Raw genomic sequence first — 27,054 nt, 5'->3', positions numbered from 1 at the left:
GAGCAGTGATTTTATTCTTTATAATGCGAGTACTGTGACGCAACATCGCACGTCTGGCAGCTAATGCTGCCAGATGTGCGATGTGGCCCGTATTGAAGGGGTTAATAAAATAGTCGGAGAAACCTTCAACCTATTAAGGTCAATGGAAGTGGCATTTGACTATTTGGATAAGGAAATTATTAAAAAAATATTAGTTACACTAATAAGACCAAAACTGGAATAAGCAGCAACACTATTGACACCCAGTACTAAAAAGAATATAAAGAAATTAGAAAGAATACAAAGAGCAATTACAAAGATGGCACCAACTCTTTCCAAATTAACATATGAATAAAGATTGTCCAAATTGGAACTACTAACTCTGGAACAAAGAAGAGAAAGAGGAGATCTACTGACCATTTATAGAATCATGAAAGGAATGGAAATCCTAGATAGAGATGATTTATTAAAATGGGACAATGGAAAAACAAGAGGACATGAAAAGAAAATTAAAAAGGATGATTATAGAAGAGATCTGAAAAAGAATAGCTTCCCACATAGAGTGGTGGATACCTGGAATAAGTTAGATAAGGAAATAGTGTGCGTAAACACTATTCAAGATTTTAAGAAAAAAACTTGATGATGAAAGATACAAAGATGGGTCACTACAAGGATAGCTCCCTTCCCGTATAATACAACTAGGTAAATGCATTGAGTGAAACTATGTTGAAAGGTAGGGGTGAGTTTGAGTTTGGGAGTAGAGTGGGGAGGGTGTCTGGAGTGAAGAGAGGATGAGGGAAAGACCATTTACAGTGATGTCCATAGCTGCATGTGAAATTGTTTTTGGAAAAGTGGTAGCAATTGTGAGCAAAGTGGGGTTATACAACATAGCAGTAGTGCTATCTGAAGCCTTAGCATTGGATCTACAGACTTTTGCAAAAGGACCTGTTTTACCATATTTGTTACATGTAACAGCATGTGCAGGACAACTCACTCTACTTGTAATGTGGAATGCTTTATTACAAAAATAGCATCTCTTCTTAGATAAGTATGCAGCAGCAACAGTTGAATCTCCAGGTGATCTTTCCATTTCCTCTCTCGTTGACTGCTGTTGCTGGTCATCACTGGGCTGTTCCTGCTGTCCTGGAACTAAAGCAGCAACATGAGGAACAGGCAATGGGGATGTATATGCATCAGCATTACACTGGGCAAGATCCAATGTACAGCCTTGACTGTATGCAGCCTCCAGATTCAATGATTTATTTTCTAGCAGACGCTGACACATGAATGCTAAGGCAATACCATTAATAAATGCATCATGTACCAGCTCATCCCAATATTGTTCAGCTGTGACTGGCTTGAAGTTACAATCCTTGCTTAGCTTATGTAACTCCCTTAGAAATTCATCAAGGGATTCACCTGACTTGTTATCATGTTGCCAAAACGTGCCTAGCAAAAACTTCATTTGGTAACTTTACATAAGTACTCTCTAGTTTAGTCTCATATGTAGCACAGTCTTCAATTAGTTCATACACATTTGGGGACACACAATTCACTAGAGCCCTCAATTTGTCTGGTGCGGCCTCTCCACTCTCCTCTATGAAGTTAGTAAATGTCCAGTGCCAATGTTTCCACTCCTTGGCCACTGTAGATGAGCTGGGATTTGTGTCCAGTCTGAATGGTTTCAGCAGTGTGGCCATGATGGGTATTTGTTGAATAAATTGAAATGAGACAGAAACGTTTAATGGCAAAATCCAAGCTTTATTCAACAAAATACCAGGCTACCATATCTGTAACAGAGACACAAAACAAAATAACTACTGATAATCACACAACACGGCATTAACACAAAACAACAGATATAATGCATAACAGACAAAACAAAATAAATACAGACAACCATTTAAAACATTATTAACACAACACATAACAAAACAAAACAACATAAAAGAAACACTCACACGCATTAACAGTAGAAAACAGTTTGGTATGCCGGACCTAGACCAACTGTGTTGCCATTGTAAATAATGATACACCGATCCCCAAGAGGAGCTACGTCTGCCTTGGGGAGTACCACAATCCTTTTTTCTCAACATGCAATATTACGTTTTTTCTGCACCGAGGGGTGATTTTCTGGCAATCACCCCTGTTCTTCTACTTTTAGCCGGAGATGTAGAGAGCAATCCTGGGCCCACCACAAAATACACATGCCCAACATGCTCTAAAACTATTACTTCGAGCAGACAGACAAAGGGCTCAGTTCAGTGCAATATGTGCAAAAACTGGGCCCACCTCACTTGTACAACACTTGCTGACACAAAACAATACACAAACACTTGGACATGTTCTACCTGCCCTCCAGTAACCCCACTCCCACCTCCCCAACCACAGCCAGCACCCTTACCCACTCCCAATTTCCCTTTGCCCTTATCCCCAATCAGTACTCCCCTTCCTTTGTCCCCAATCTCTCCTTTCCCCCCTTCTAACCCAAATCCTATACCTTCCCCATTAACACCCCAACCTCAACCCCAAATGGCAACATACAACACATACAGAACACACAACATTGACGGTATTAACATGAACTCGAACACTTTCTTAAACAACACAACATACACATTGCAATTATACAAGAAACAAAACTAAGACACTCACACAAAACACCATCATTTCATAATTACACCACCATCAGACAAGACCGGACCGACGGCAATGGGGGTGGACTCATCACCCTGATCCACCACTCCATCTGTTTTGTGGACACAAGTGCCACAACCAAAATTCTCCCTACCACAGGTAACACTACAGAAATCCAATCCATTCGAATCCGCACAAGCAACAAATCAACACTGACAATAGTTAACATGTACATTCCCCCCTGATCATGGGTGGTGACTTCAACGCCAAGTCGTCTGCCTGGTATGTCGACAACCATGACACAGACAGAGGGCTTGATATACAGACTCAATTTGACTCATTGACTATCATGAACAACACACATAGTCATACACATATCCCACACCAAGCCCTCTACACTCCCTCCTCTTCTGATATCACCTTCTGCTCCCCCTGCCTAATCCCAATATCATGGAGAGTGGTTGGAACCCTTGGTTCTGACCACCTTCCAATCATCATCACCACCAAAACAAGATGCACCCCAGTTGGCCACAGACACACATACACCAATTACAAGAGAGCTAACTGGGAAGCTTTTACTGAAGAGACAGAACAACATTTTGAAACACTTAACAGTACACCAATCACAAACATAAACAATGCTGTGCACACTTTTAATACAATCATACAAAATGCAGACAAGAGATACATCCCTAGAGGCAACAGAAAATCACACAACCCCAACTTCACACCAGAAATCCAAGGCCTCATCAGACAACGAGACACACTTAAACACGATACCCCCACACCTATCCCTCAAAACATAGCAGACCAAATACAAACACTAAACACTGTGATTGCCAATAAAATACACAAACAAAAAACACAAAATTGGCAAAACTTTATCAATACACTTGATCACAAAACAAACACCAGCAAATTGTACAAAACACTCAACAGCATTACACTATCCAACAGTAACACAACACGCTCTCACTCAGCAATAATCACAACAACAGACAATCTACCCTCAAACAGACAACAAGCAAACACACTCATAAATCATTTTCCACAGACAAGCCATCTCACTTCTCACCCTGACGACCAATGCACTATTCGACGTAAGAAAGACTTTCCCACAGACTCAGACTATACACCCTTCATAGACAGTCAGACAAAACACATAATACATAATCTCAAATACTCATCTGCCTGTGGCCCTGATAACATAAGTAACATCCACCTAAAACACATTGGACCGCAAGGTATACACGCACTCACAAAGATTGCAAACTACAGCTATTCACACAACACTATACCCAACATCTGGAAGCATGGTAAAATAATCACCATTCCAAAACTGAAGAAAGACCCAACAATCCCAACATTGCACCACCCAATCACACTTCTCTGCACCCCCTCTAAAGTCATTGAACGCCTAATACTTCAACTTGTCACACCACATATTCCCCTTGCTAACTCACAACACGGTTTTAGGCCACTACACTCCACAAACACTCTTCTGATAAACCTCACACAAAGAATTTTAGATGGCATCAATTCAGATAGGCCCCACCACAGAACACTTCTTATAACATTAGACATTAGTAAAGCTTTTGATGCTATCCCCCGCCACAACCTAACAAATAGAATATATAACACAGACATGCACAATAACACCAAAAGATGGCTGGCCAATTATCTGGCAGGTAGGAATGCTTACGTGTCATATAATGGCCAATCATCGCACATCAGAAACATTAAGAATGGAGTACCACAGGGCTCTGTTCTATCCCCCACTCTCTTTAATCTATACATGCATGACTTACCCACACCAGACACCTCAGAAATACAAATCTCTTCCTACGCAGACGACATAACAATCACATGCACACATCGTAACACAGACAAAGCTGCAGAAATAATCCAGCCATACCTTGATACACTCAACACATGGTTCATCACAAACAGACTCAAAATAGCTCCAACCAAATCTACAGCAACACTTCTCACCAACTGGACAAAAGAACACAAATACATACCTCATCTCTACATCAACAACACTCTAATACCACACACAAACACACCGAAAATTCTTGGTGTAACATACAATACATCCATGTCTTTCAAACAACACATCACAAACATAAAAAACAAATGCACACCTAGACTTAACGCACTTAAGTCAATCACTTGAACAACATTTGGACAAAACAAAGAAACTAATACAACAATATACAAACAATGCATACGCTCAGTGATGAATTATGCGAGTCCTGCATGGGCTCCTAATCTCAGTGAGACACACCACAACACCCTTCAAATCATACAAAACAAAGCCCTAAAAACAATTACAGGCTGCACAAATACAACACCTACAGACCATTTACACCATGAAACAAAAGTCCTCAAAGTCAAGGACCACCTCGACATGAGAGGCACACAAACACTTGCTGTAGCCACCACAAACACATCACACCCGCTACACTACATAGCAGAACACCCACACACACCAAGAAACATTAAAACAACACCCAAAGACCTGTATCACACACAGATACTCTCTTCTCTTCCTCCACAACCACCAAATACCAGCCTCCGGAAACATATTCATAATCATATCACTCATCGCTCCATTAACACACTGAAAGACAACACACTGCTGCATGCCAGACCCCCTGATATCCACCCTTCTGAATCCACCTAGCCAGACTGCGGTGCGGCCACCACCCAGTACTTCTAAGCTACCAGAAGAGGCTGGATGACTGCATTGTGAACAGCTGCCCAGGATGTAACACTTCACCCCATACCATACAACACATAATGGAAGACTGCATTATACACAATCATGCACGCAAACAACACAACATACACTTTATAAAGGATTTGTGGGAAAACCCAGTTTCGGCTGTGGCATTCCTTGGGGAGACGGGACTGCTCGGACAGACAGTCTAGGGAACGACAACAACAACAACAACTAATTTTTATCACATGTAGTATAATGAAGTTGTGAAAGAGTAAAAATTGAATATTGAGGAATTATGAAATGGATGAAGGAGAAGTAAAAAAAGTGAACTCGGAAAGGGACCTAGGAGTAATTATCAGCAAAAACATGTCACCAGACAAATATATCAATTTTGGATGAGGAAATGGTTAAGAAAATATTAGTTACACTGATAAGACCAAAATTGGAGTATGCTGCAACACTGAACACTCAATACTAAAAAGAATATAAAGAAATTAGAAAGAATACAAAGAGCAATGATAAAGATGACACCAACACTCTCCAAATTGACATACGAACAAAGATTGTCCAAACTAGAACTGCCAACCCTGGAACAAAGAAAAGAAAGAGGAAATCTATTGACTATAGAATCATGAAAGAAATGGAAGTCGTAGATATAGGTGATTTATTAAGTTGGGACAAGAAAAAAACATAGCTCTCTTCCCGTATAATCAACTAGGTAAATTAGGAGGGCTTCTCCCGGACCTCACAATACCTGTGAGCATTGTCTTCCTTTGGTCTAGGTACATAGCCAATCTGAGACTGGTATACCAGTTGTCTGTTATGACATGCCTCCCTTCATCTAACAAGTCTTTCATCAGATACACTACAATTTGTTCTGATACAGATAAGTGTGAGGCAGCCTCATCTCCTATGTGTTATACATCTCTGCCGTAGTAAAATTCCACATTCCAGGAATATCCACCTCCAAGCTTCATCAAACAGGCACAATACAAACAACTTAACTCCCAACTTCGCCCTTTTGCTGTTGATATACATCCTGAAATGCAGCAGCCCTTTCCATAGAATAAGGGCTTCATCCACAGCTACAAGGCAACCAGGTGTCATCATCATCTGGCTGTTGTCCCTTATCAAGTGTATAAATGGCTCAATTCTGGTACAAGGGTCACTTCTATCTACTCCTGCAAGAACTTAAGGGTGCTAAAAAATTGGTCCTTACTCATCACTTCTTTACAAAATACTGGTGGTCCAGACCTCACCCAGTTGGTGGACCATTAGTCATGCATTTTTGGAAGTGTGGCCAGGCCCATTGTGAACCAAAGAGCAATGAACATATATGGGTCACTTACAGTCACTTCTCTCCAAATAAGTCTGTTTATTTTCCTTCTTTTTCAGGATGCTTGGTGAAAAAATCTCAACCTTTGCATTAGTACACAGACACAATTTTTCCATCACATCCTTACTAAAGAATAATTTGAAGGCATCATAAGGTGCAAAGCACTTATGTCCTTCTAAGGCCTCATGCCTTCATATGGTGCAGTGAAGGGAGGCACACCCTCAAGATGCCAATTACTAAATGGATCACCAAGGAGTGTCCATTCTTCACTCACAACTTGTTTTTCATCAGTAGTGAAATCATCACTAAATACCTCTTCTAGGGACTCTTCATCATTCTCTGTGTCCCACTCCTCATAACATATTTTTCCAGTAAACACAAAGGTCAGCAAAGGATGTCTATCCAAGCCAAAAGCTCAAAGGGTTCTGGTAATTGTATCCTATACAAGCTCAGAGAGAGAGAGAGGGGGCTGAGGGAGGTAGAGAGAGACGAACTGGCAGGGGAAAATAGATAGGCCTACTGTGAACACACACACAACCCTGGAATAAAGAAGAGAAAGAGGTGATCTGTTGGCCATTTATAGAATTATGAAAGGCTTGGAAGTCCTTGAGAGAGAAGACTTATTAAATTAGGATAGAAGAAAAACAAGGGGATATGAAAAGAAACTCAAAAAGGACAGTTATAGAAGAGATCAGAAAAAAAACAGCTTTCCACACAGTGGTGGATGTCTGGAACAAATTGGATGAAACAATAGTGTGTGCAAACACCATACATGAATTTAAGAACAAACTAGATGTTGTGAGATACAAAGACGAGACACCATGAGCATAGTACCCCTTCCCATAGAATATGACTAGGTAAATACACATCACTCATCAGCCTGTCAACACATCAACAACTGGCACTTCTGGGGACTACTGTTTCCAAATTTGCTGATGATACAAAACTGTGCGGAATGGCAAATGAACACTTAAACCGGTTAGATATTCAAGAAGATTTAGATAAATTACAGCATGGTCTGAAAAGTGGCTTATGAAATTTAACACAAGTAAATGCAAAGTAATGCACATAGGTAAAAATAACAGTAAGTACGATTACAAGTTATTTGGAAATTCGTTAACAAAAGTGGATAGTGAAAAAGATCTCAGCATAATTATCAGTAATGATCTCAAATCATACAAGCAGTGTATTTCAGTCTCTGAGAAAGCAAATAAGATTCTAGGACTGATTGCGTGATCTTTTGACTTCAAAAGTCCATCACTCATCAACAAGCCATATAAATCGTTAGTTCGCCCACATTTGGAATATGCTGTTTCCGTATGGTCACCGAATCTCATTAAAGACATTGACAGATTGGAAAAAATACAACGGTTATGCATCATAGAATCATTGTACATCGGGCATATTGCGCATGAGACATGATGTGTCATCAAATCATTGTACATCTAGCAACCCAGTGCTTGCGCACATATATGCGAGTCATACCAAAGTGATTAATGGACTATACAGTGACACTCAGGAGAAGATAGGAAAAGTTTTTGATGTACATGTTCTAAAGGGAGAGAGTGGGGTAATATCAGATCATTTTTTGGTGGAAGCTAAGTTGAGAAGGGAGGATAGATGGAGAAAGAGGAAAAGGATAGAAGGTAGGGAGGTGCTTAGGGTAAACTACTTAAATGAGAAAGAAAAAGAGGAGTACAGTAAGAAGCTGAGAGAAGAGTGGGAGGAAGTGAAGGATAGAGTAGAGCTAGGAATGTAGGAGGAACGGGGATGTTTCAAGGAGGGAATCACAAGATGTGCAAAGATGGTATGTGGAACAAGGAGGAAGGGAGAAAATAGAAGGAAAGGTAATGACTGGTGGGATGATGAAGCCAAAAAGGTTGTAGAAGAGAAGAAATGAGCTTTCACAGACTGGTTGTACAATAAGACAAGAGAAACATGTAAGAGGCACAAAGAAAAAACAAAAGTAAAACATAACATAAAGGAGGCAAAAAGTAGAGCAGATTTAAAATAGGAGAAGAGTGTGACAAGATTTTGAAAGCAATAAAAACATATTTTTGAAGGAAATTAAGAGAGGAAGAGGAGGTGAATCAAGTAGAGAAGAAAAGGTAATAGGTGCAGATGGGGAGGTGATAATGAAAGAGGTAGTGGTAAAAGGAAGATGGACAGAATATTTTAGTGTTGCTAAATGTAAAGGAGGATAGGGAGGGAAATGTGGTTGCAGTGGGAGATGCTAAGAAAATGACCGTGATGAATGAGGAAAATGGAGGAGAAATAAGGAAAGATGAGGTGAAAGCAGTTATTAAAATGATAAGAGCAGGCAAGCCACCTAGGCTAGATGGGTGTCATGTGTAGTGTCTAAAAAAGGGAGGTACAGTGATGGTGGACTGGCTGATGAGGTTTAATGTTTGTCAAAAAGAGGGTAGTGTGGCAGAGGACTGGAGGAGTGTCTCTATAGTTATGCTTTACAAGGGAAAAGGGGACAAATGTAAGTGTAGTAGTTTCCGGGGGATCAGTTTGTAAAGTGTAGTTGGGAAGACTTATGGGAGAGTTTTGATTAAGAGGATTAGGAGAGGAATGGAGAGAGTAATTGGTAAGAAACAGTGTGGCTTTAGGAAAGGTAGGGGTTGCATTGACTAGTTTTTTGTGGTAGTATTGCAAATATTTGGAATAGGAGGAAAACTGTCAAGAACAGCTAAGAGTTTATATGAGAGTACAGATGAGAGTAAAAGGGAAAAGATAGGTAGTATGTTTGTGAGAAGAAAGATGGATGTGTTGGCTTTGAGTGAAACTAAGTTAAAAGGGAAGGGTGAGTGTAAGTTTGGGAGTGTAAGTGGGAGGTTATCAGGAGTGAAGAGAGGGCGAGGGAGGGAAGGGGTGGCTATTCTAGTAAGTGAAGAGATGGGTAAACGTGTAGTGGAGTGGAAGGAGGTTTCCTCAAGGATAATGTGGATGAAGGTGAAACTGGGAAAGGAGATGTGGGTCTTTGTAAGTGCATATGGGCCTGGCAGTGAGAAGAGTGTAGAAGAAAGGGAGGCCTTTTGGATAGATTTAAATTAGTGCATAGAGGATTTGGGGAGAAATGACAATGTAATAGTACTGGGAGACCTTAATGCTAGGGTAGGAAATGGTCCAATTGATTGAGTGGTTGGGAAATGTGGAGTTCCAGGAAAGAATCATAGTGGAGAGTTGATGGTGGAAATGTGTCTAGAAAGAGAGTTGATGATAGTAAATACAGTGTTTCGGAAGAAAGTCAAGCATAAGTACACATGGGAGAGGGTGGTGGATGGAAGGGTGGTAGATAGAGCGTTGATGGATTATGTAGTGGTAAATAGGACTATGATAGGAAGAGTTAAGGATGTACATGTGCTAAGGGGAGAGGGTGGGGGAATATCAGATAATTTTCTGGTGGAAGGTAAGTTGAGAGTGGAGGATAGGTGGAGAAAGAGGAAAGGGACAAAAGGTAGGGAGGTGCTTAGAGTGAACTCTTTAAATGAAAAGGAGAAGGAGTACAAGAAGCTGAAGGAGGAGTGGGAGGGAGTGAAGGATAAAGTAGAGCTAGGTGTGGAGGAGGAATGGGGATGGTTCAAGGAGGGAGTCACAAAGTGTGCAAAGATGGTGTGTGGAACAAGAAGGACAGGAGGAAATAGAAGGAAGGGTAGTGAATGGTGGGATGAGGAAACAAAGAAGGTTGTAGAAGAGAAGAAGCGAGCTTTCACAGATTGGTTACAAAATAAGACGAGGGAGTCATATGAGAGGTACAAAGAAAACAAAAGAGAAGTAAAGCAAAAGGTAAAGGAGGCAAAGACGAGAGCAGATGTGACAGAAAATTTTGAAAGTAATAAAGAGATGTTTTGGAAAGAAATTAAGAGAGGAAGAGGAGGCGAATCAAGTAGAAAAGAAAAGGTAAAAGGTGCAGATGGAGAGACGATAATGGAAGAAAAGGTAGTAAGGGGAAGATGGGCAGAATATTTTAGGGAGTTGCTAAATGTGAAGGAGGACAGGGAGGGAAAGATAGTTGCAGTGGGAAATGCTAAGAAAATGACCGTGATGAGTGAGGAAAATGGAGGAGAAATAAGGAGGGATGAAGTGAAGGCAGTTGTTAAGATGATGAAAGCAGGTAAGGCACCTGGTCTGGATGGATGCCATGCAGAATGTTTTAAAAAAGGAGGTACAGTGATGGTGGACTGGCTGGTGAGGTTATTTAATGTTTGCTGGAGAGAGGGTAGAGTGTCGGAGGACTGGAAGAGTGCCTGTATAGTTCCACTTTACAAGGGAAAAGGGGTCAAGTTCGAATGTAGTAGTTTCAGAGGGATTAGCTTGTTAAGTGTAGTTGGGAAGGCTTATGGGAGGATCTTGATTGAGAGGAACAGAGGGAGTAATTGGTGAGGAACAGTGTGGATTTAGGACGGGTAGAGGTTGTGTAGATCAGATCTTTGTGGTAAGACAAATATGTAAGAAAGCTATAGGAAAGGGGAAGGATGTTTTTTTGGCTTTTATGGATCTGGAAAAGGCTTACGATAGGGTAGACAGAAAGGCACTGTGGGAGGTTATGCAGATATATGGGATAGGAGGAAAGCTTCTAGGAGCTGTCAAGAGTTTTAATGAGAGAAGTAGAGCTTGTGTCAGGATTAGAAATGGAGAGAGTGTGTGGTTCGAGGTAAAGGTGGGACATCGTCAAGGATGCGTTATGTCGCCCTGGCTGTTCAACTTATATATGGATGGGGTAGTGCGAGAGGTAAATGCAAGGGCAGTGGGTCAGGGATTGGAGATGGTTAAAGAAAATGGAGAAAAGTGGGAGGTGAGCCAGCTGTTGTTTGCGGACAACACTGCGCTTGTGGCAGGATCGGAGGAGGGATTGAGGAAGTTGATGACAGAGTTTGGGAGAGTATGTGATAGAAGAAAGCTAAAGATAAATGTGGGTAAAAGTAAGGTGATGAGATGTACAAGGGGTGAAAGTGGCAATAGACTGGAAGTGAGCATTAAGGGAGAGTGACTAGAGGAAGTGGATAGTTTTAGATACTTGGGTGCAAATGTGGCAGAAAAAGGTGGAGTGAAGGTGGAGGTAGCGAGAGAAGCGAGTAAATGCCTTGGTGGATTAAAGAGTGTAATGAGGAATAGACATTTGGGAATGGATGCGAAGAGGAGACTGTATGGAGTGATTGTGCCAACAGCACTGTATGGGTCAGAAACATGGAACATAAGAGAGGAAGAGAGAAGGAGTTTGAACGTGTTTGAGATGAGGTGTCTGAGAAGTATGATGGGGGTTACTAGGCTAGATAGAGTGAGAAATGAGGAGGTGAGGAGAAGAACGGGGATGGAAAGGGAGTTGGGAGATAGGGTTGATGAAAGAGTATTAGGATGGTTTGGACACATGGAAAGAATGAGTGAAGAAAGACTAGTAAAAGAGGTATGGAAGGCAGATGTGGAGGGAGTGAACATGAAGGGACGTCCTAGGATGAGATGGATGGATGGGGTGAAGGGGGCTTTGGGGAACAGGGGAATGTCTGTTGAGGAAGGACAGGAGAGGACAGAAGACAGGGGTAAATGGAGAATGGTTGTATATGGATGATGTTGTGATGCATGAGGTGGAATGGTTGGGGGGATGGGGGGTGAGGTAGTATGTGTGAGCAAAATTTTCCGCAGCCTGAAGGGATTTCTCCCCGTCTTCTCCTTTTATGCATGGGGGGACGGAGAGGGGGGTCGCCGATTTAATGAAGCGGCCTTGCTGTGGATATGCTGTATCTTGCGACACTGCTTCTGACCCAAGGCAGTGGACAAGGTGCAGGGATGACCCGTCATCCAGGAGGTGCTCAGATAAGAGGGAGGGTGGAGGGGTGTGGAGTGTATTCAGGGATGGAATGGGTGGGAATGATTTTATGCCTTTTCCTTTTTGGCTACCTCCCTTGTAAGGGTGAAAAAGCCTTGGTATATGTATGTATTAAAGCCTGTGTTAGAATGGAAAATGGAGAGAGTGAGTGGTTTGAGGTAAAGATGGAGCTTCAGCAAGGGTGTGTCATGTTGCCATGGCTCTTCAATGTGTACATGGATGGGGTGGTGGAGGAGGTAAGTGCAAGGGTAATGGGCAGGGGATTTGAGATGGTTAAAGAAAATGGAGAAAAAGGGGAGATGGGCCAGTTGTTGTTTGCAGATGACACAGTGCTTATAGCAGGATCAGAAGAGGGATTAAGGAAGTTAGCGGCAGAGTTTGGAAAGGTGTGCAAGAGGAGGAAGTTGAAGGTAAAAGTAGGATGATGTGTGCAAGGGGAGAGGATGGCAGCAAATGGGAAGTAAGTATCAAGGGAGAGTGGTTGGAAGAGGTGGATAGCTTTAGATAATTGGAGATGCATGTGGTGGGAAAGGGAGGAGTGAAGGTGGAGGTAGAATGTAGATTGAGGGAAGCAAGTAAATGACTTGGAGGATTAAAAAGTGTAATGAGAAATAGACATTTGGGATTGAATGCTAAGAGGAGATTGTATGAAGGAGTGACTGTGCTAACAGCACTACATGGGGCAGAAATATGGAACATAAGAGAGGAGTATGTTTGAGATGAGGTGTCTGAGAAATATGGTGGGGGTTGCTGGGCTGGATGGAGTGAGGGATAGGGAGGAGTTGGGAGATGGGGTTGATAGGGGAGTATTGGGATGGTTTGGACACAGAAAGAATGAGTGAACAAAGATTAGTAAAAGAAGTTTGGAAGACAGAGTTGGACGGAGTGAGCAGGAGGGGGCAACCAAGGATTGGATGAATGGATGGGGTAAAATGGGATTTGAGAAAGAGGGGGATGTCTGTTGAGGTAGGAAGGAAGAAGACAGAAGATAGGGTTAGTGGAGAGTAGTTGTGTATGGATGATGCTGTGATGCATGGAAGGGAGTGGGTGGGGGATGGGAAGGGGGGTTGTGGAGTGGTTATGTATGAATGATATTTTGACACAGCCCAAAGGGATTTCTCCTCGTGTTCTCTTTTTCTGCATGACAGGGATAGAGAGGGGGGTCACAAATGAAATGAAGTGATCTTGTTGTGGATGTGCCATGTTTTGCTGGATTGCTTCTGACCCAAGACTGGGCAAGATGTAGGGATGACCCATCATCCAGTAGGAGCCAAGAAGAGAGGGAGGGAGGAGTGGAGTGTGTGGGGATGGAATGGGTGGGAGTGGATTTATGCCTTTATATATATATATATATATATATATATATACTTTACTTAAGCTACCTCCTATGTAAGGGGGAAAAAGCCCTTGGTATATGTATGTACAAATGACATTGGACTTTCTCAGTACTATAGTATTTATTCCTATTTAATTATGAATTCCATTTTCAGATGCTTTGTTCATAGATGCACCCTCTGACCGTACCTCTGCAGACCGGCGAGCTCGTGAAAGTGAACTGAGAAATGAAATTGTCAGCCTCCTTCCCAAAACTATTCGTGGCTTTCTCTTAACAGAGGACCAGTACACAGAAGGAGCTAATACTTTAGTGAATTTGTTCCAGCACCCAATCCTCAACAAACAGGTAACAATATATGATGTCTCTCTTGTCTCTGAATGGTTTCCACTCATATTATGTCATTGAGATGATTGAATACATTCAGATCTCATTATCAGCAATGAATTTGGCATTAATCATTACTGATGCCATGATAACCATTTTCATGTAGCATTACTTGTAGCATTAAGTACATCTTTTTTATAAAAAATGCTTGAATTAGGTACATCAGTTTTGTTGATGTAATTATTCATGATTTATTTATTTTATTTTCAGCTTTCGTATGTTCTCCTGGATAAGGTGTTAGAAGAACTTTTTCCTGAATTAGCTCATGACTTCACTTCACCTTTCCTGCAGCAGTAATCCTTGCTGCACTCTGGTTAGGCACTAGGGGACAACCTAAACGCCTTCACAACAAACTCAAACCAAATACATAAAGCATTAAAAAGGACATTCCACTTGATAATGGCAGCTTGGTTTAGTCTTTCATTTTTTGTAAATAATCTTGTCATATCAGTTGTTGATAGGAAACATTGAGTACACACATATACCAAAGGCCTTCTCCCCTTATTAGGAAGGTAGCCAAATCAAAGTTCATACCTATGAGGGGGGTGTTGGCTGAGTCAACACTAGGTAGTTTTAAAAATACTCTTTCTACTTTCTGTACTATCATACATTTAATTTATAATTTATTTGCTATATTTGATTACTTATATACATACATGTATACACACATACATACATATACCAATGGCCTTTTCCCCCTTACAAGGGAGGTAGCCAAAAAACAAAGGCATAAAATCAACTCCCACCCATTCCATCCCCACATATTGCACTCACACTCACCCCCTCCCTCCCTCTTATCTTGGCTCCTCCTGGATGATGGGTCATCCCTGCATCTCTCCCAATGCCTTGGGTCAGATGCAGTGTAGCAAGACAGCACATCCACAGCAAGGCCATTTCATGTAATCAGTAACCACCCCCTCACTGTGCCTTCATGCAGAAAAAGAGAGAATGGGGAGAAATCCCTTCAGGCTGCATCAAAATATTATTCACTCATACTCCCTCACCCCTCCATCCCACACCTACTCCTTTCCATGCATCACAGCATCATCAATACACAACCATTCTCCACTCACCCCTATCTTCTGTCGTCTCCCTTCCTCAACAGACATTCCCCTCCTTCCCAATGCCCCTTTTACCCCATCCATCCATCTCACCATTGGTAGCCCCTTCATGTTCACTCCTTCCACTTCTTCCTTCCACGCCTTTTTTACTAATCTTTGTTCACTCCTTCCAACTCTGCCTTCCACACCTCTTTTACTAATCTTTCTTCACTCATTCTTTCCATGTGACCAAACCATCCCAATACTCTTTCATCAATCCTATCTCCCATCTCTCTTTCCACCCCTGCTCTCCTTCTCACCTCCTCATTTCTCATTCTATCCAGCCTACATTAGTAGTGGAAAATTTGGGCACAAATTGATGAGAAACAAATGTAAACAATTGTGACTTTTAAATAGACATTTAAACAGCTCATGATAACCTCCAAACAGGCTGGAATGCCTTTTGCCAGTTTTTCTACATGTTGGGGAACAATATTATCCCAAATATACTGTATTTCTATTTTAAGCTTTGCTACAATCAAAATGTTACGATCCCAAAGCTGTTTTTTAATGATATGCCACATGTGCTCAATGTGATTTAGTTCTGGTGAATTCCCAGGCCACTTTTTGAAGTAATCTAAACCACAGTCCTCTAACCAGTGGGGTATAGACCAAGCTGTGTGAGTAGGAACTCCATCCTGCACAAACAAGCTAGCGTTACACTTTTAAGAACATAAGAATAAAGTAGACTGCAAGAGACCATAAAGCCTACACTAGGCAGCTCTGTATCCATCACCACCTGTCATCCCCATCCATAAAGTTGTCTAATCGTTTTTTAAAACAACTGATAGTTTCAGCGCTTACTACATGGTTACTAAGTTTATTCCATTTATCGACCACCCAATTAGTAAACCAATTCTTGCCTATTTCCTTCTTAAATCTAAATTTGTCCAGTTTATACCCATTACTGCGAGTCCTGCCCTGTTGTTTTATTATGATGACCTTGTTTGCATCACCCTTGTTATAGCCTTTGATCCACTTGAACACTTCTATTAGATCACCCCGCACTCTGCGTCTTTCCAGAGAGTGTAAGTTTAGGTGCCTAAGCCTCTCTTCGTAAGGCAAATTTCCAAGTCCTTGTATCATTTTGGTCATTCTTCTCTGTACTGATTCTAGTGAATTTATGTCCATTCTGTAGGATGGAGACCAAAACTGTACCACATAGTCAAGGATGGGTCTAACTATCGCTAGATAGAGTTTAATGATTACCTCTGCACTTCTATTCATTACCATCCTAGCAATAAAGCCTAATGCTCTGTTAGCTTTATTTCTGGCGCTAATGCACTGCTTCCTGGTTTTAAGGTCCGGACTCACCAGAACTCCCAAGTCCCTCTCGCACTCATATTTTTCTAAACACGTGTTATCTAAGTTGTATCTATTTTCGGGGTTTTGTAGCCCTACGTTTAACACGCTACACTTAGCAATATTGAAGTTCATTTGCCATTTCACCGACCATGTTAACAATTTATTAAGATCATCCTGCAGAATCTGGGCATCATCTCCTGACCTAATTAGGCATCCTATTTTAGTGTCGTCCACAAACTTACTAACATCACTATTTATGCCATCGTCGAAGTTGTTTCTGTACATAATGAACAACAAGGGACCCAAAACGGAGCCGTGGGGGACCCTGCTAGTAACATTGCCCCACCTAGATTTTATTCCATTTATGGTGACCTGCTGTTTTCTGTTACTAATCCAAGCTTTAATCCATTCTAACACTTTTCCTCCTATGCCATGGGCTTTTCCTTCTATGCCATGGGCTTTTCAAAACTTTCAGGCAGGTTATCACACAATAACTCAAAATAACTGTGCTGATTTACACTCATTTTGTTCAAGAAACACTAAATTGCTGACTCCACCAAACACAAACCACCCCACACCTTAACACTTAGTGCATGTTTCACCACAGCAGCTATATAACATGGGTCATTAGTGTCCGACCCCCTGGGGTGCCTCACACACTTCGACCTACAGCCTGACTAAACCACAAACATTGACTTATCACTCCACAATACTTGTTCCCAGTTTTCTAGAGTCTAATCTTTATATTTCTTACAAAAAACTATGTGATCACGTAAGGTTTTTTGCACTTAAGATGGGAAGAACCTTACTACAACTATGGTATTGTAAATCTTTGGTTAAATGATCAGAAGTGCATCTTACAGACATGTCTTGCAGCAGTGCAGAGTTATTTTCCTTCAGTTTTCAAGCCATGAGTGTTGGATCTTTATCCAACTGCCTCTTAATAACCTTAGAAGTATGATTTGATATCTTCCTTGGCCAACCAGAACAAGGCTTAGGGGTAGGAATGACATCACCTCTTCCATCTCAAAATTTCTTGGTCCTCTTTTACACTTGCCACATTCCAATTCCCACACAAGTGGCTATGTCTTTACACATATAACCCTCCTTATAGAAGGTTATAATAGCAACAATTATGTCCTCCCAGCTCTTTACCACTTTTCATTACAGAGATATCAAGGCACAAAAACAGAGACCACCACAAAAAATCTACTAGTCCATGTGAGAGATGTTTACAAACTGACACCACGTGGTCCCGGGAGCAACTAAACAGAGTTGCCAAGTGGTGCATATTGTCTTGTCTAAATAACAGTACAGATGCTAGCATTAAAGAAATAGCCAAAAGTTTGATTGGAAATTGGTATCTTTTGTGTATTTTGAGTTTAGCAAAATGTTATGACACCTGTAGTTTTGCGCCCAAACTTTCCACTACCACTGTAATAATCCCTACCATACTTCTCAGGTATTTCATTTCAAACACATTCAGACTCCTCTTTTCCTCTCCTATGTTCCATGTTTCTGTCCCATACAATGCTTTCAGCTCAATCACTCCTATATACAATCTCTTCTTAGCATCCATTCCCAAATGTCTATTTCTCATTACACTTTTTTAATCCCCAAGGCATTTACTTGCTTCTCTTAATCGACATTCTACTTTTACCTCTACTCCCCCCCTTTCCCGCCACATTCACACCCAAATATCTAAAGCCATCCACTTCCTTCAGTCTCTCTTCCTTAATACTCACTTCCAATTTGCTGCCATATTCTTCATAAGCCTTTTCCAAATCCATAAAGGCCCAAAAAATATCCTTACCTTTTCCTAAAGCTTTCTCACATATCTGCCTCACCACAAAAATCTGATCCACACAACTCCCACCTGTCCTAAACCCCACACTGTTCCTCACCAATTACTCCCTCTGTTCCTCTCTTAATCCTCTGAATCAAAACCCTCCCATAAGCCTTCCCAATTACATTCAACAAACTGATCCCTTAGAAACTACTACACTCACACTTGTCCCTTTTTCCCTTGTAGAATGGAACTATACAGTCACTCCTCCTGTCCTCCAGCACTCTACCTTCTTTTAGATAAACACTAAACAACCTCACCAGCCAGTCCACCATCACTGTACCTCCCTTTTTAGACACTTTGCATGACATCCAACCCAATTGCCTACTCTCATCATTTTAATAACTGCTTTCACTTCATCTTTCCTTATTTCTCCTCCATTCTCTTCATTCATCACAGTCATTTTCTTTGTGCTTCCCGCTACAACACCTTTCCCTCCCTATCTTCTTTCACATTTAGCAACTCCCTGAAATACCCTGCCCATCTTCTTCTTATGTTTCTTCCATTATCATCTCTCCATCTGCACCTTTCACCATTTCTTCTCTACTTGATTCGCCTCCTCATCCTCTCTTAATTTTCCTCCAAAACATCTTTTTATTACTTTCAAAATTTTCTGTCATACTCTTACCCCATTTCACATTTGCTCTCCTCTTTGCCTCCTTTATTTTATGCTTTACTTCGCTTTTCTTTGTACCTTTCATGTGATTCTCTTGTCCTATTTTGTAACCAATCTGTGAATGCTTGCTTCCTCTCTTCTACAACTTTCTTTGCTTCATCATCCCACCACTCACTACCCTTCCTTCTATTTCCTGCCAACCTCCTTGATCCACACACCAACTCTGCACACTTTGTGACTCCTTTCTTGAACAATTCCCATTCCTCTTTCACTCTATCCTTCACTCCTTCCCCTTTCTCTCTCAGCTTCTTGTACCCCTTCTTCCTTTCTCATTTAAGCAGTTTACTCTAAGCACCTCCATACCTTCTGTCCTTTTCCTCTTTCTCCATCTATCCTCCCCTCTCAACTTACCTTCCACCAAACAATGATCTCATATTCCCCCACTGTCTCCCCTTGGAACATGTATGTGTATATATATATATACATATATATTCAGGGTGCGAACGGTAATTGTTAAAAACATTTGTCACAAAAAAGTTGCAATACAGGTAAATATATATATATATATATATATATATATATATATATATATTCAGGGTGCAAACGGTAATTGTTAAATTTTTGGGGTCACAAAAAAGTCCCAATACAGGTAAAAATGCATTTATTTAAAAAAAAAAAAAAAAAAAAAAAGACTCTGTATCAGCACACTTTAAAACCTGGCACAGGCCTTCTTCACAACCTCCTTGCAGAGATTGGCAAAGACGACCTTGATCCAACTGACCAGATCATCCTTACTCTTGCATGGGGTGCAGTTAGTATCTCATTCAACAGTCCCATACAAAATAGTCCACAGGTTTGAGGTCAGGTGGGTTAGGGGGCCATACATCAGGGGCAACAAAGTCAAAGAAATTGTTGAAGAGCCATTTCTGAGATTTTCTGGAGATGTGACATGGTGCCAACTCCTGTTGCCACACATAGGGTCTATCAGCAGCTACTTCCTCAATCCATAGCTTCACATGGTTCTATAGGACACTCAGTGCTCACCCAGAGCCTCTGGGGAAAGAAGAACCGGAGTGAGACTTGGCCCTCGCTGCAGACTACCCTAAACACCATGACAGTTGCAGGAAACTTGGTTTTCATGACTCTCAGCACATCCTTGGGACAGACAGCCAACCACCTGTTGTTATGACAGAAGTTCTTATCATCTGAAAAGAACCAGAGCATGTCGTTCTCCAGAGGGTGCTTCAGTTTATTGAGTATCTTATTGCTCTTCTTTAAGCAGTTCTGCATCTTTGCAGAGAGGAGTTGACCCTTAGGCATCTTGTATGTCTTGTATCTGATATTTTTGTGCAAACATTTCCTTACAGTGCCTTCAGACACTTGCAGCTCTCTGGCAATAGACCTCATGGACCAGGTGGGGTCTTTATCAATCATGGCTTGCAATGGAGTGACAAATTCGGCATCCCTGATGGTGTCCGATCGTTGAGAATTCCTCTCAGCAACACCTTCATAATCATAGTCAGAAGAAATCAACTCCCTCCTGACGGTCCTGACAAACTGTTCAGTCACTTTTAGCAGTTCTGAGATCTTGTGGAGATTAACATAAGTATCACATGCCTTTTCCATAGATAAGGAAATATAAAGCTCTCTCCATGGATGCAAGGTGTTGCTGAGACAAAGTCTCAATGTATACTAATTGGTTGCTTTTGTTTCAAGTGGTGTGGTTACCCACATCTTATCACATCCCTGAAACAACAAAACAATTACCACAGCACCCTGTATATATTTGTGTATTTTAAGCAGCAATTTTTCTCTAATGCATATAGTATTAAATGCCATGGAAATCTCAGCATTGATGATCTTTATCTGAAGACCTTCAGTTCTTCTAAAAAGCCATTTCTCATCCATACTTAAGGAATACAGGAATTCACTGGCAGTGTGAGGCATGGAGACTAATACAGTCAGTTCTGTGATTTACTAGTAAGATGATGAGATATAACAAGTTACAAAAAATCCTACTAGTACATGCATACATAAATAAACCAGAGGTTTTTTTCTCTTACAAGGGAGGTAAGCCAAAAAGCAAAGGCATTAAATCCACTCCCACCCATTCCATCCCCACATGCTCCACTTCCATCCACACCCCTCCCTCCCTCTTGGCTCTTCCTGGATGATGGGTCATCCCTGCATCTTGCCCACTGTCCTGGGTCAAAAGCAGTGTTGCAAGACACAGTACATCCACAGCAAGGCCACTTCATAAAATCGGCAACACTTCCTCTCCATCCCCTCATGAAGAAATGGAGAATATGGGGAGAAATCCCTTTGAGCTGTGTCACTTTATTTTTCACACATACTCCATCACCCACCCACTCCCCCACATGCATCACAGCATCATCCATACACAAACATTCTCCACTCACCCCTATCTTCTGTCTTCTCCCATCCTTCCTCAACAGACATACCCCTCTTTCCCAATACCCCTTTTACCCCATCCATCCATCTCATCCTTGGTCTGCTCATATTCACTCCTTCCACCACTGCCTTCCACACCTCTTTTACTAATCTTTCTTCACTCATTCTTTCCATGTGTCCAAACCATCCCAGTACTCTTTCATCAACCCTATTTCCCAACTCCCTTTCCACCCTGTTCTCCCCACATCATTTCTCACTCTATCCAGCCTAGTAACCCCTATCATACTTCTCGAAGTGGGAAGAAATGATAAGTGGTGTCCCACAGGGGTCGGTGCTGGCTCCAATCATGTTTGCCATATACATATATAAATGACATTGATGAAGGAGTTGAGTGTTATATGAATTTCTTCACAGATGACACAAAAATACTAAAGAAAGTAAGAACAGAGGAGGACTGTGAATCATTACAATCAGACCTGGACAAAATCTGGAAATGGACTCAAAAGTGGGAAGTAAACTTCAGTATCAAGAAATATAGTATAATGGAGTTTGGCAAAAGTAAAAACAATATCAAAAAATTATAAAATTGGTGAAGAAGAAATCAAAAAAGTGAACTAGGAAAGAGACCTTGGAGTAATAATCAGTAAACACATGACACCAGATAAACATATCAACAAAATAGTCGGAGAAACCTTCAACCTATCAAGGTCAATGAAAGTGGTATTTGACTAATTGAATGAAGAAATAAAAAAAATATTAGTTACATTAATAAGACCAAAACTGGAATGTGCAGCGACACTATGGACACCCAGCACTAAAACAGTATAAGGAAATTAGAAAGAACACAGAGAGCAACGACAAAGTTGGCACCAGCTCTCTCCAAATTAACATACAAAGATTATCCAAATTGGAACCACCACACTGGAGCAGAGGAGAGAAAGATGCACTCTTATGACTATAGAATCATGAAAGGAATGGAAATCCTTGATAGGAATGATTTACTAAAAAATGACAATGGAAAAACAAGAGGTCATGGAAAGAAACTCAAAAAAGATAACTATAGAAGAGATCTGAAAAAAAAAAAAAATAGCTTCCCACACAGAGTGCTGGATATCTAAAAGAAACAGTGTATGCAAGCACTATTCAAGATTTTAAGAAAAAACTTGATGCTGAAAGATACAAAGACAGGTCACCACGAGCATAGCTCCCTTCCCATATAATACAACTAGGTAAATACATTCAAACTCACCTCTTCCTCTCTTATGTTCCATGTTTCTGCCCCATATAGTGCTGTTGGCACAATCACTCCTTCATACAATCTCCTCTTAGTATCCATTCCCAAATATCTATTTCTTATTACACTTTTAGCTCTCCCAAAACATTTACTTGCCTCTCTCAATCTACATTCTACCTCCACTTCCACTCCTCCCTTTCCTGCCACATTCTCACCCTAGTATCTAAAGCTATCCACTTCCTTCAGTCTCTTCCTTAATACTCACTTCCAATTTGCTGCCACCTCCACTTGTACATCACATCACCTTAATTTTACCCACATTTATCTTCAACTTTCTTCTGTCACACACTTTCCCAAACTCTGTCACTAATTTCCTTAATCCCTCTCTTATCCTACCACAAGTGCAGTATCGTCATCAAACATCAACTGGCTTATCTCCCATTTTTATCCATTTTCTTTAACTATCTCCAATTCCAAACCCATTACCCATGCATTTACCTTATGCACCACCCCATCCATGTATAAATTGAACAGCCAAGGTGACATAATGCATCCTCATCCTCCTAATCAAAACCCTCCCATAAGCTTTGCCAACTACACTCACCAAACTGATCCCTCTGAAACTACAACATTCATGCTTGTCCCCTTTTCCCCTGTAAAGCAGAACTATAAGGCACTACCCCAGTCCTCTGGCACTCTACCCTCATTTAGACAAACATTAAACAACCTCACCAGCCAGTTCACCATCAGTGTTTTTTTTTTTCTACCTCTCTTGTAAGAGACAAAAAAATTGGTATATGTATATATTCTAAATATCTCCCTACCTTTTGTCCTTTTCCTCTTTCTCCCTCAGTCCACTCTTAACATAACCTCCACCAAAAAATTATCTGATATTCCCCTACTCTCTCCCCATAGAACATGTAGTCCATTAAAGTCCTATCTACCACCCTTCCATCCACCACTCTCCCATGTGTACTTATGCTTGACTTTCTTCCTAAACACTATTTGCTATAAACTGTCTTTCGAGACACATCACCATCAACTCTCCACTATGTTTTTTTTTCCCTAGAACTCTACACTTCCCAACAACTCCATCTATTGGTTCATTTCCTACCCTAGCATCAAAATCTACATTGACATTTCTCCCTAAACCCTCTATGCACTTGTTTAAATCTTCCTCTACATTCTTCTCACTACCAGGCCCATATGCACTTAGAAAAATCCACATCTCTCCAGTTTCACATTCATCCACATTAAGCTTGAAGAAACCTTACACTCCACACATTTACCTATCTCTTCACTAATATAGCAACCCTCTTCTCTTCCTCATCCTCTCTTCACTCCTAACACCCTCCCAACTACACTTCCAAACTCAAACTCACTCTTCCCTTTCAACTTAGTTTCACTCAGTGCCAACACATACATCTTTCTTCTCACATACTGCCTATCTCTTCTCTTTTACTCTCATTTGTATATCCATCCACATTAGAAGACCCAAACCTTTGGGTTCTGGATGGAAAACTCCCAGACCTTCTTATGCCTTTGATTTTTTTAGGAATGTCCCCTCTGGGGCTACAGAGAGTAGGATGCCCAATCCTATCCCCATTCCATTTTTGTTGCCTTTTATGACCCAACTGGGAAAACTTGGTGGCAGTATTCTTCTCCACCACACACACTCACACATAAATATATACATATATATATATATATATTATATATATGGATTCAGTAAATTATTGAGAACATATCAGGTCAATCTACTGTAGCTGTAGTAATGTTATTTGATCAGTGGAAATGACTGAGTTCAAAGGAGAAACTAGTAATGTACTATGTAGTACTGCATTAAGAGTACTGCAGTCCTTGTGGATGAAGAATTAATGTTTATATAAATCAGTTCTCATGTATTCTTCAGATTCAGTGTGATTTCACAGGCTAAAGTGTACTGTACCACCTAACATGAAGGCTGTACTTGAAGCTTTACATAAGGAACTATGAACAAGGTTAGATGGGTATGCAGTTCACGAAAGGCTTCTTTGCTTCAATAAAGGGGGCTAACTCCACTCTGGTTGGGAGAATAATCTATGATAAAAGAAATTGTATTCCAAAGTTGTGATTTTTGTTGCTTAATAAATGATATGATCAAAAGATATTGTAATAATTTCTTCCCCCTACTCTTACATTTCGTAGTGAAAACTGGATTTTGGAAACTATGTACCCCATCTGGGGTATTGGCTGCATGTTATTGTGGGATTAAAAGCTGTGTCACAACTTTGGCATTGTGACACACTACCTAGTGTTCCCCATTTTCTTTCATCTCTATTCAGCCCCTTCAGCTGTTACTTTTCTTTCACTCTGTGGAGGCACTGGAAGTCTTAAGGCATCCACTAAGGATTACAAAGGCGGAGCATGCCGACAGGAGACCTTTTGATCCATATCTAGGTCGGATGCAAAAAAAAAAAATAATAATAATAATAATAATGATAAATTAAAACTATAATAATGTAAAAATAACAAATAAAATACATAAATAAATGCATAGGTATAGTTGAATAACAAACAAACAGGTAAAGAGTAAATTATTATAAACTGACATATAACTAATAATAAATGAAAATCACAGACAAATTATAACAAAACAAAACCAAATAATATAACATAAATTATAATCATTACAGCATCTTACTCAGGTATTTATCTAAATGATTCTTAAAGCTTCGAACTGAACTACATTGCACTACCTGTGCAGGAAGTTTATTCCATTCATTAACTACACGGTTGGCAAAGTTGTTTCTACCTACTTCCAAATTGAATCTATTTCCGGACAGTTTGAGACCATTGTTTCTTGTCTGATTCTCATTCAATGTGAAAATTTGGTCACTTTTGATGTTGTCAATTCCCTTTAAAATCTTAAAGACCTGTATCAAGTCACCTCTGAGTCTACGCTTTTTTAGGGAAAACAGATTCATGTGCTTAAGTCGATTTTTGTATGATTTATTTTTTATATTTGGAATCAGTTTTGTGGCTCGCCGTTGTACTTTTTCCAGTCTGTCAATGTCTTTAATGAGATTCGGTGACCATACGGAAACAGCATATTCCAAATGTGGACGAACTAACGATTTATATAGCTTGTTAATGAGTGATGGACTTTTGAAATCAAAAGATCGCGAAATCAATCCCAGAATCTTATTTGCTTTCTCAGAGGCTGAAATACACTGCTTGGATGATTTGAGGTCGTTACTGATAATTACACCGAGATCTTTTTCACTATCCACTTTTGTTAACGAATTTCCAAATAACTTGTAATCGTACTTACTGTTATTTTTACCTATGTGCATTACCTTGCATTTACTTGTGTTAAATTTCATTAGCCACTTTTCAGACCATTGCTGTAATTTATCTAAATCTTCTTGAATATCTAATTGGTTTGAGTGATCATTTGCCACTCCGCACAGTTTTGTATCATCAGCAAATTTGAAAACAGTAAATTTTAGTCCATGGTCTATATCATTTATATATACTATGAATAGAAGTGGCTCAAGAACGGAACCCTGAGGAACTCCACTTGCAACACTTTTCCATCCAGAAGTTTTTCCATTTAAAACAACTCTCTGTTTTCGACCTTTCAACCAATTACTAGTCCAACCTAATAGGCTACCACTTATTCCATGCAAAGCTAATTTAGTAAGTAGTCTTTCGTGTGGGACGGTATCAAAAGCTTTTGCAAAGTCTAGATATATTAAATCTATATTGTTTCTTTTGTCATAATTCGAGATAACTGTGTTGTAGAATTCGAGTAAGTCACGCAAGAACGTTTCCGTCTGAAACCATGCTGGCTATCATTTATCAAACGGTTACTTTCTAAATGATATTCGATATCATCTCTGATGATAGTTTCCATTATTTTTCCTACGATCGAAGTCAAACTTATAGGCCTATAGTTATTTGGTTTCTTTTTGTCACCTTTTTTGAATATGGGAGTAACGTTAGCTAGCTTCCATTCTCTTGGGACATCTCCGGATATGATGGATTTCTTGAAAATAATTTCTAATGGAACAACAATCTCATTTTTCATTTCCTTTAAGATTCTTGGATGCCAACCGTCAGGCCCTGGGGTTTTATTAACTTTGAGTTTGTCTATACACCTTTTAATTTTTTCTTTTGTTATATTTACCGTACTGAGTAAGTTTACCCCCAGACTTTTCACAGGTTTCAGTTTGGGATTCACTTTGAGGTGTTTCGTTTACGAATACCGAGCTAAAATAATTGTTTAAGATATTACACATCCCTTCATTTTAATATTCAAGTTGACCGTCA

The 27,054-nt window shown here is 40.3% G+C and overlaps 1 protein-coding gene across 9 annotated transcripts in view; it reads left to right on the top strand.

Annotated features, from left to right (window-relative positions):
• LOC143029172 (sorting nexin-14-like) overlaps window positions 1-24,885 on the top strand; it is a 184,921-nt gene extending 160,036 nt beyond the window's left edge. For all 9 annotated transcript variants that reach the window (XM_076191673.1, XM_076191678.1, XM_076191676.1 and 6 more), the window contains 2 exons: window positions 13,998-14,188; window positions 14,438-24,885. In XM_076191673.1, coding sequence (XP_076047788.1) covers window positions 13,998-14,188; window positions 14,438-14,524 — 278 coding nt within the window. In that variant the 3' untranslated portion in view covers window positions 14,525-24,885. The remainder of the gene's footprint in view (window positions 1-13,997; window positions 14,189-14,437) is intronic.
• The last annotated feature ends 2,169 nt before the right edge of the window (window positions 24,886-27,054 follow it).

The sequence above is a fragment of the Oratosquilla oratoria genome, chromosome 10 (assembly GCF_046742065.1).
Source record: "Oratosquilla oratoria isolate Oo_2021 chromosome 10, ASM4674206v1, whole genome shotgun sequence".
NCBI classification, from domain to species: domain Eukaryota; kingdom Metazoa; phylum Arthropoda; class Malacostraca; order Stomatopoda; family Squillidae; genus Oratosquilla; species Oratosquilla oratoria.
Note: the sequence above shows the minus strand (reverse complement) of the source record. Positions and strands in the feature narration are given on the sequence as shown.